Source organism: Balearica regulorum, chromosome 4 (assembly GCF_011004875.1).
Source record: "Balearica regulorum gibbericeps isolate bBalReg1 chromosome 4, bBalReg1.pri, whole genome shotgun sequence".
Classification (NCBI taxonomy): Eukaryota; Metazoa; Chordata; class Aves; order Gruiformes; family Gruidae; genus Balearica; species Balearica regulorum.
Genome location: NC_046187.1, coordinates 68,754,567 through 68,765,487, shown reverse-complemented (window position 1 = coordinate 68,765,487; position 10,921 = coordinate 68,754,567). Strand labels below are relative to the sequence as shown.

The window sequence follows — 10,921 nt, the reverse complement described above, 5'->3', positions numbered from 1 at the left end:
TGTTGCTAAGTCATATTTCTCTTTGTAATATTAATTATAAAAGGGAAAGTGCCTGATGTCGTGAAAAATCCTTGGAAGCTGTGGATAGCAAAGGCTGTGTGTTCTGTTGGGTCTTGTTTTGATTGTTTGCGCTTATACTACAAAGACATTAATCGAAAAAGATGATGACCCATGGAGACTCTAGCAGCCTTCCCTTTCTTTGCCTGGAGACAAAGAATGAACTGCACAGGACTTCACTTCTTTGAAGTACAGCCTGGAGCTCTGTTAGACCATGGAAAGAGAAGAGATTCCAAAACCGGTTTTGTTTGGGTCCACCTGCAGCAGAGGCAGGGATAACGTATAATGTCTTAAGAAGGCTGCAGAAAGCTTCTGGTGTGATTTTGAATCAGAAGCAAGTCTGAACATTTCCCACCTTCTGCTCCAAGATGGAGATCTGAACTAGGGAGTATGCAAGGCCTCTAAATACCTCTAATTGCTAGGACTCCTAGATGTGCTCCTGCCCAACTGGCACTCTCCTGGCTCACTTACTGACTTTTGCATACCTCATTGGTTTTGTGTCCTACAATATCCCATCTAGCTGCCTCTCCAAAAATAATGGCCTCTCCTTTATTACGCTGCCTCACTCTGCAGAATTTTTTTTCCGTTCTGTTCTTCATGCTTGGAAAAACCTTTCCATCCTAAAGTACAAGCCATAAAGGATCTCTTCTTTCCCAGTTTTTAATTTTTCTCTTTTGGGTGGCAGATCAGTGAAAGAGATATGTTTTAGTAATGAGAGTTAATTACTATCACCGATCAGTTATTATAGTAATAATTACAATATACCATTTTTTAATATTCTATATGTTCTTATTATTTTCTATGCTCCTGATGTATTAAGATGTATGTTTCTGCAGTAGGCATCAAGTTTTAGCTAGCGTTAAGTATGCAGGCAGTGCATCACTATTAACAGCAATAATGACAGCCTCAGTGGAAATTGCAAAGCCAGATATGACATTTTGCAGGCTTTGAAACTTTATACGTGAGGAAGAAATCAAATGAGGAATATTGCTCTGGGAAGAGGCCTAGAAATGGGACTCACTTGGAAGGTCGGATTTGTGATGGCTGTAATCCCTGGGATGAACTTTATCCACAAGACTACTTCTGCAGATCCCTGCCAAAGGGTTTATGAAATGGTACTGGGAAGGTGGAAGGGAGCATTCATTCCCATAAACAGATGACAGGAACTTGTTCACAAGAAGGCGTAGAAAAAGGGAAAGCTATGGGATGTGCTTTTCATCTTACAATCAGTAAATCATGGGAGAATGTCTTTATGTGTTTTGAACAGTTCAGGTTCTACAAAGTGTTCTCTTAATGCTGCCATTATGTTACGTTAGTGTGGAAGCACCTAAGCACACTTCTTCCCAAATGCTTTATTTTGGCCTTGAATAAATAACAAACGATTCCTTAAATTGTGAAAATCCAGATACTTACCTGATGGTTTTGTGTCTCTTTTTTGTGTATCAGTCACACAGAAGAAGCAATACTGCTCGGAGGGGATGATGAAAGGTGCTTTGACCTGGTGGTGACCGCAGCTGCTTCATTATGGGAAAAACTGAGAAGTTGCCCTGAGTTACCATCTGCCACGTTTTAGCCACATCCTGTAGTGGAAGCTGGCCACACGGGCTAACCCAATGTGTGGGTTGGGTTTTCATTCTGTTTTGCTTTCTCAGGATCCCAGCATTTGCATTTTAAAGAAATTATCTAGTTAAGTATGGATCTCGGTCTTCGTGGGTCTGCTTATGTGGGTATGTAATATCTTCAGCCTCATACAGCTTTGAGCATTCCTGAAAGAGGCTTTGATCTGAGTTAGGAAGTTTGGTATTTCTGAGGACGTTGTACTTGAGGGTACAAACTGTTTAGGAAATGAGATAGAACTGCATTTTTACAAGGGTAAGTAGGAATTGGGAATGTACTTCGTGTGCACTGAGAGGCACTTGGAACATCAAAGCGCTGTGTCCTAATGCTCTAGATTGATTATTATTTCAACCACATGAATAGGCCACACTGAATTTAACTTTCAGATAAGTTATTCACATACATACATGCTTTTTCTGAAATAGGTGCTTTTTTGCACGCTGATTGGTAATAGTGCACGTGATGCAAACACATTTTGCAGCCATGGTGTACAACACAGATTTATGCACCCATAACCCCTACTATTGATATCCGAGTACCCATTTGTGAAGGGAGGGAGATGTGAATGCACAAGACTTGTGCATAAGGGATCATGTTGGTACATCCTTTCCTTCTCTAACTAAAGGCACGCAGCACTGTTGAAGGCAGTGGCAATACTCACGTTGACCTGAATGGGAGCAGACGTAGGTACTGCTCTCTAACTGGTTTATAACTCGTATTTCCTCTCTTTTCTTTCTTTTTTTTTTTTTTTTTTTTTTTTTAATATTGAGCTAACTGCTAGAATGTGCTGTCTGTACAATGCTTAGCTGCCCAGTAATTCCAGATATCCTTTGAAAGGAGGCGGAAGGATAATAAACTGTGAAATCCCAAATCAGATTAATGTAATGTACATTTCTAGATTATGATTAGTAACAAGATGACACGTTGGCATGGTAACACTTGAAGCTTAAGTACAAGTTCTTAAAATAAAGCAATGACATATGTGTAGGTTTCTATCCATTTGCATACTATCCACCTGAAAACACACATCATTTCCACAACACTCAGGCAATTAAACCCTACTTCTTACTTTTGAATTAAGTGTTGAACTAAAACATCATGCCTCTTTCCTAGTATTTATGCATAATCTCCCACCATAAATTATAAATGTTGATAATGAACCTGGCCATTTTGTAACATCCTAGGCTTTCTGCCATTTGGTTTCATTTTAAAACGATTAGCATAAGAATGTAGAACGTGCTTCATTCTTTGTGGTTTGTACCACATTGATCTCCTTTAAATTCTACCACCTCCTAATATAAAAATTGTCTCACCGGTATTGGAAAAGCCTGTTTACTAACTAAATTGATAGGCCGGTGGGTACAATTCATGTGGCTGAGGATTGGGAATTAAAATCCCAACTTTATCTCAAATGATTGTAAGAAAGCAGTAAAATGTTTAATGTGAGATTACTGAGACAGAGCGCCTAGCTGTTATTTTCTAGTTGCCTTTTGATGAAGAGAAAAGTGTTGTCTAGTTGTTACAGAGTCTGTTCGGCTTGCTTTCACTAAGAAGAAGTTAGCTTGTTTAGATGTGCTATCTATGGTAAATGTGCCAGGGGATGATTTACGTGTATTATTGTTTTGTGTTATACTTTCTCAGAATCCAAAATTGGGCACTTTGTTCTGATTGCTTTATATGCACAACATTGCTTGGACCAAATCCCTTACAGTAAAAATTAAGATGCTGCTAAGTTCTGCATAAGTAAATACAATCTTCTTCTGTCACCCTAAATAGACAAAATGCACAGTGTTATCTGGAAAATACGATTTCTTTGACAGTTCATTTATTAACATGCACTCTCCTGTACAGAGCGTCACACGATATTGAAAATACAGCTTACAGTATTTCCACAGCTCCTTACGCAACCTTTAAATCCCAAATTCTGTTCTTCACACCACTATGGATGGCAGATGCTGGAAGTCCAATGATTGAGTCTGGCGTGATAACCATGTTGCATTCAGAATAATACAATTGCCAGGAAATATTTTACATACACAGCAGAGTTCCCGGGATAAACCTCCTACTAACGCATGGCTGATGTTTGTCCTTGTGGCCTTTTAAAAAGTGGAAACTTTGATCTGTGTTTCATAAATCTACCGGTATTTCTCACTTGCAGATGAAGGATCTTAGTAGTTGAATTTACCATGGCTGTGGGGTGGAGGGAGGGACATGTGCATGCTGGGTTTTGCCACTAATCCTTTGGAAATCCTTTAGTGCCTTAAGGAGGCAGAGGGGGAACAGACCTTAGGATTACAGAAACTTGTTCAAACCTCTTTCCTGCTTTAGCAGGATTCCTTTAAAATATATTGTGCCTTTGGCTCCAAACATATTTGCATTAGAAATCAGTAGCCGTGGGACAATGGACAGGAATTTTCGTCCCTGCAGAAACGTTAGGAAAGAGAGTAGACTGTATCTTATATAGGATATGAATTAAAAATATAGCTAACAAGTTCTACTATTCGGAACCACGTATAAACCATTATGTGACAAGTAGGAGATAAAGCGAAAAAAAAAAAAGGAGGAAGTTTAAAAGTACTGGATGAAATGTTTTTGCACCACTGAAGTGACTGGCAAACTTCCACTGGCTTCCCTGGGACCAAGATTTCATGCTTTCTTCTACTTGGCTTAAGAAATGCTCACATATGATAGATACATAAGCATCATGATCTCTTTAACATTTTCTATGCACGCAGGAGAGGAAGAGAAAGATTAGTAGTTGTGGAGACCTGCCTTGATTTGGAGTTGTTGGGATCTGTGGTATAAATCTCTGTTGATTATTGTTTCCCTGTGTAACATAGACTCTTGCTATGGGAATATGAATATGCAAATGAAAATTCCAATGTGAGAGGTTACTGCGCAGTGTGCACTAACCGATGCTGAACTATTACATTTCTCTACTCTCTGAATTGTGGTTTTGTCCTTTTCAAAAAAGAGGGGAAATGTAGTTAACAGGTGAAAACCACTCCTGTGCAAAAATGCCTGTACGAGGCAATTCATGTACTCCCTGATGGTCCTAAGGAGATCTTGGGAAAAGTTGAATAAGCTTTTAGCTCATGAGTGAATTTTATCTTTTAGGAATTAAGAGCAATTTGTTGGTACAGAGCTAGAAAACAAAATAAAACAAAACAAACAAAAAAAAGAGGACCTGAAAATCAGAGTGGTGACGGTCTTCTATGTTGCTCCCTGTGGTGGCAAGCAAGTTTTAAAGAATATGTAAATAGTTAAAAGAAAATCATTAATGGCTCACAGTATGTAAGACAAGACTCAGCATGGAACAGATTTTTATAGCTTGTTTATAAATTACGCTTCTGTCTTTTGTTTGGAACTTGGACAAAGAAACCATGTAAATTAAATAAGAAGTAAGTAAGTACTTACTGCACACATTTGTTTGACTGAAACAAAGGTATTTCCCCACCTCCTGAGGTATTAATGAGAAATCTGGGATGAATAATGTATGGAGATCTTGCCTTTTGAGTTCTAGTGCTGTGCAGCTACTTAACTCTTTTGCACAGCCCACAGTGGGATGGGAACCAGAAGTCGTGACGAGCAGTCGTTAGGGCCACAAATTGGGATCCCTTTGAAGAGGTGCCAAAGAATGCACAAAAAGGCTGGGGTTTGTGGTGTGATACTTATTAACCAGATGTACCAGCTAGATTGGGGAGGGAGGGGTGTTTGTAAATATATGCAAAAAGTATAAACTCTGACCCATGACCACCCTGTAACTGGGTGTCAAATTGGTCTCAGCTAAGTGAGAAGCTTCAATAACATGAAAGAGGCCACTCTTGATCTGTTCCATTAAAACCTTATGAATAACTTTTCAGCAAAGATTTCCACTCCAAGACATTTGTCATAGATCTCAACTGTACATATGTATTAATTTTCTGTGTAACTAGGGAGGATACAGAATTGTAATGAAGTCACAAAGTCTACTTGATGATTATCACAGATTTGTAACTCTCACTTAAATTATGTAAGATATGTTGACATTTTACCTTGTTAACAAGATGTATTTTTCTATGTTAGTTAAATGTATAATTTGTATAATTTTGTATATTAAATGTATGCATATTTTAAATTAAAACTTTATAATTTTAATTATTTTTAACTCTAAAATGGTGGTGGAGCTTCTGAAATATAGTTCTAAATACAACGGTATCCCTGGATAACAACCCAGAAAGTTTCCATTTTGAGGAAGGAGCCACCTGGTCTACTAACCGGGTAAGGAAACTGTTACGTCTGAGTTCTTGCTCCTGTTGGTGGAGCAGCTGCCATTCAGCCTTTGCTGATTTAGCAGAATTAATATGAGTGAGCAGAATGCTATGGGCTGGATCACTGTTCAGGAAGTGGGGAAATCTGAGCCTTCCCCAGCTTGTGAGCTTTTGGATCCACGGTTCCTACATGTCAGGAGTCAGTTCAAATCACCTTGGGGGGAGGACACTGCAGCCAGAGATACAGCAGTCATGTAGAGCAGAGAGAGGGATGCTGACTCCATGACTTAGCGACTCGAGTCACTCCTCTGGGAGAAAGAAAACTTGGGTGTCTCTCAGACTCGCTCCTTTTGGGCTGTTCATGCCTTCTTTTGTCTGATGATTCTGTTGTAAAATGCACAATAGCAAAAATAGGTGCAAAATGTACACTGCATATTCTCTGAGGCCCTGCACGAGGGAAGTCCTGTTCTAGCTCATGATGTTCACACTGTTGCAAGAAGAGTTCCAGCTACAACTGAAGCCAAGCCGGTAAATGATTTCTTTCTTGTTGGTCTTTTGTTGAAGGTTTTCATTGCGTGAAGCAAGCTTGCCTCTAGGTTTTCTGCTCTCTCTCATCTAGTCTGCTTGGAATAAAGGTCCTACAGGAAGAAGATGCACTTTCAATCAAGTTCTGTCCTCTTTTCATCAAGCTATGTCAAGACAGGATGAGATGCAGTGTCTGAAAGAGAATATACCAAAACAGTATATTTCTCCAAAGCTGCACACGTTTTGAGGTAAACTCACAGGGTGACAGAGTATCAGGCTGTAACTGGGTCTGCTTCTGCAGCAGCTAAAACTGCTATTTTATCTCTTAGTGAACAGAAGAACAGTACACATCTTTTGACTTAGAACAGAGTTTGTAATAAACTAAGGGCTACAATATGAAAAAAATCCATTTAAAAGCAAAGAGAGACTCAAAATTATTTTATATGTATTTCTAAATTAAAAGTTTAATGCTGTTTTCTAAAGTATTGATTTGACACGTTCTCTGAGTCTTGTGGTCTTTGTATGTATTAGCATTAAGATGAAAGTGCTAGCTCAATACAGAAAAAGATAGCATTATTCCTTGTTCTTTCATAAAACTGAGCAGTTCTAGAACTCTGAACAATGTTATCTAAGTAGATCTCAAGTGTAAACAGAGTGCAGCTTTCTTGGCTTTATGGATGTTAAACCAAAGATGCTTTTCAGCTCTGAATCATTTAGCAGACACACGCACTAAGTACCACACATTGCACCTACTGTGGGACCATCAGATTTTTTTTTCTGGAGGTTCAAATTCATCTCTTGATTGGAAAGAAATGTCTCATAAAATAAATATTTTTTTCCAATGCTTATGAAGACATGCAGGTCACATATTGCACTTCCTGTACCACCTGCATATTTCACTAACTATCAGGGTTTGGTGTCCTGTGGAGGAACAAATTGGCTTTTTTTTTTCCCCCAACATGATCAATAAATCTCGATGTTACCATTAGGAACAAAAGAAATCAATATTTGTCTACATAGAAGAGAAGAATTTAAGGAAGTAACATAGCAATATCCTATGAGCAATACTTATTTTTCCACACACCAGTGAAACCTCCATATGATATTAATGTGTTAATGTGGTAGCACAGTTTATTAAGGGAGCTGTGGAATCCTGGAGAAATGTCAGTCACGATGCTGCAACTACTAAAATTGGTGTGTTAATAACGAATGATCAGTGAACTTTTGACTAATTCCCCTCATGCAAGTAACAGTGTTCCAAGGTATTCAAGACAGGAGGTACCACTGCATTGTAACAAACACGGAAAAGAAAGATGTTTTACTCTGATGTGTTTTGGCGATGCTCAGGTATGTTACCTCACTGCTTTTTACATGGTTTTTGTCCAGGGGTAGTTGTTAATGAGAAAGATGGTTATGTGGGCTTGCTTCTCATGAAATCCCAGGGACCTCTGTCTTTAACTTCCCACTTTTCCTGATCAATTTACAATTTGTGTTTATTCTCATGCTGGGACCACCAGCCATGCCTGCAGGCCATAGACAATAGTGCTGTGTGGCTGGGCTTGTATTCAAATGGCATAACCATGTTGTACATGAGCAGTAAACAGGTCTTGTGATTGATCCAATGCTTCAAATTTGCTTAGTCATTTAGTCAATCTCAGATCAGTTTGTTCCAATACATTATTTCAGAGCAATAGAAAATATCCCTTATGTCACTGCTGCTGTATTCAAGGCCTGCCAGATTTGTCTCAGGTGGGCTGCACGTGTGGGAGAGGAGTGCCCAAGGTCTTGTGGTTTCAGTGGATGTTATCCTCTGGCGCTGGAAGACAGGTAGGGGTGTAAAGATGGACTTTCTGAAATGGGCTGTGCAGAGAGTTGAGGGTAACACGTTCTCCACCCCTCCCGCTTTAAGGAACCCTCCTTGATTTTGGGAACTGGCATCCCTCACAGTCAAACGAAGCCCTCCGCCTCAGGGGCCCGTAGTTGCCTCTCGTTTGCCGAAGAAAAGCCGGGCAAGAGCCGGCCGGTGCTGCGCGGCCCGGGATGCCGCCCGGGGTGCTGAAGGGACAGCTCCGCGGGGGCGCGCCGGCCTCTCCGGCTTCCGCGGGGCTCCGCGGGGCGGCGCGCCGGGAACCGCGGGCACCTCCGGCTCCGCGGGGGTCTCGGCGGGACGGCGCGCCGGGCACTCCGGGCTTCGCGGGCTGGACACCGCGATCTGCGGAGCCGCCGCTCCCCCGGCGCCCCATCCCCGCTGGCGGAGCCGGCGGCGGTCGGCGCGATCACTTCCGTGTCAGGGCCGGCTCCTGCCGCCGTGCCTGCTGCCTGCGCGGAGCGCTGCGGGTTCGGGCGCCCTCGCAGCGCCGCCGCGGCGGGAGGCGGGGGGGAGTGGGAGAGCGGCGGGGCGGAGCGGGGCCGCCGCCACCACCCCCCCTCCGGGCACCAGCTGCTGCGGCAGGGAGAGAGCAGCGCCAGCCCCCCTGCCCCGGGGGAGGGCTGGGGCTAGTTGTGCTTCCTCCCCCGACCCCGCCACCCCTCCTCCTCTCCCCGCCGCTCCCCCTACGGCCGCCGACCGACCCCGAGCGGCGGGGGACAGTGCGGAGCTGGCCCGCCCCAACCCCGCACCGCGGGCTGCCGCGGCCGCGCCCCCCGCCCGGCCCCCCCCGCCCGGGCACCGCCGCAGCCTCCTCCTGCGGAGGGAGGCGGGGAGACTGAGAGTGTGCAAAGTGGGAGAAACTCCCTCCGGCTCGCTCGGGGGGGCTGGGGAGATTTTTGGGTTTTTTCCTCTTTTTTTCTTCTTTCTTTTTTTTTTTTTTTTTTCTTTCTTCCCCCTGAAGCCACGTAGCAGCAGGTGACGCGCCCGCCCGCCGGGAAGGACCCTGTTTGCACCGGCTGTGTGTGCATGTAGAGGGCTCCCTCCTCCCCTGCCTCCCGCCCCCCGGATCATTCTTTATACCGGGGGGAGCGTGTGCACTGCGGTCCTTGCTCTGGGAATTGCTGCTGCTCTTCCTATTCGTCAAGGGCTTTCCAATCACCTGCCTCTGCCACCCTCTCCTCTCCGCTCTTTGTACTTTATTTTCACGTGCTCTTTACTAACACAGCTATTTTTCAATCCCGGTTGGATTTATTTCTTTTTCTCTCTTTCTCTCTGATTTTTCTTTCTTTTTTTTTTTTTTTTTTTTTTATTCCGGGGGGGGGTGGGTGGGTGGGGGGAGGGAGGTTAACGTTTGCATCTCCCTAAGGGAAAGATCCCACCAGCCAACCCAGCTCCGCCACTGCTGCATCCATCCATTCATTTTTATGGTCACTAGCAGCCTATCCCGGTAGCAGAAGGTGCAGAGAAGTGGGAGGCAGAGAGAGGAGAGAGAGGGAGGGAGGGAGAGATCCGGACAGCGAGCATGGCCGAGAGAAAGAGGAACTGGAATAAAGAAGATGACCTGCCTGTGTATCTAGCTAGGCCGGGTACAACAGCCCAGACGCCGCGGCAGAAATACGGGGGGATGTTCGCCTCCGTGGAGGGGGCCTACGAGAACAAAACCATCGACTTCGACGCCTACAGCGTGGGGAAGAAGGGGTCCCGGACCCCGCGGAGCGGCAGCCGGCACGACATGCTGGACGGAGGGGACAACTACAGCGAGACCGCCAGCGACATCAGCGAGGTCTCCGGCTCCGTCATCAGCTCCCCGGGAGACCGGGAGGACAAGACCCCGGGCGTGGAGATCAGATACCCCGCGGGGAAAGAGCTGCTGCAGGGCCAGGACAATGGGCAGGTGAGCGGGACCGGAGCGGGGCCCCGGGCTGGGGGGCGGGAGCCGCCGCCCCCACTCGCCGGGCGAGCCGTGCCGAGCCGTGCCGTGCCGAGCCGTGCCGTGCCGCAGAGCCCCGCTCGCCGGCGCGGGGGGAACGGGGGCCGCCTTCGCGGGGGAGTTTCGGCACGGAAGATCGAGGAGGCACGGACCCCTCCTCCCCGGCACGGTGATGCTGTGGGAAGAACCAGGCTGGCCCCTAAACTATCTCACTTGCCTGAGCTTAGTGGGGGCGGGGTGGGCGACCCCAGAAATCGTTTTCCTTTGAAAGTGATGGCGATTTTCTCCGTTTCCCTTCTTGCCGGTAGAACGCTGCCCATGCCGGCTGGGCAGGAGGGCAGCCCGGGTCCCCTCGGCGCCTCCCCGCCGCCCCCCGGAACAAAGCAGCCCCCGCCGCACTTCTGGGCTCGCCGGGAAAACTCCGCGGAGCCTGTCCCAGGCACAGCCCCCGGCCCCGGCCCGGCCCCGGCTCTGCCCCTGCTCCCCGGGCTCCCTCATTGTCTCCCCGGCAGGGAGCGCGTAAGGCGGGAGCATCTGCCGAAACCTTCGCCCGGGGGTTCCCCCCCTCTGGGGCTGCAGTCTGGGCTCATATTGTAGATTTAAGGAAAAAGTGAGGCCGGTGGGGCTGGCTAGCCCCCGCCAGCTGTGCTTCTCCATCTTAACCCTGTCTGC

At 45.7% G+C, this 10,921-nt stretch overlaps 1 protein-coding gene across 1 annotated transcript in view; it reads left to right on the top strand.

The window, feature by feature from the left end:
• The first annotated feature begins 9,395 nt into the window (after positions 1 to 9,395).
• The window catches only part of CRMP1 (collapsin response mediator protein 1), a 52,572-nt gene continuing 51,046 nt past the window's right edge, over positions 9,396 to 10,921 (top strand). Inside the window, exon 1 of the mRNA XM_075752515.1 lies at positions 9,396 to 10,213. Coding sequence (XP_075608630.1) covers positions 9,842 to 10,213 — 372 coding nt within the window. The 5' untranslated portion in view covers positions 9,396 to 9,841. The remainder of the gene's footprint in view (positions 10,214 to 10,921) is intronic.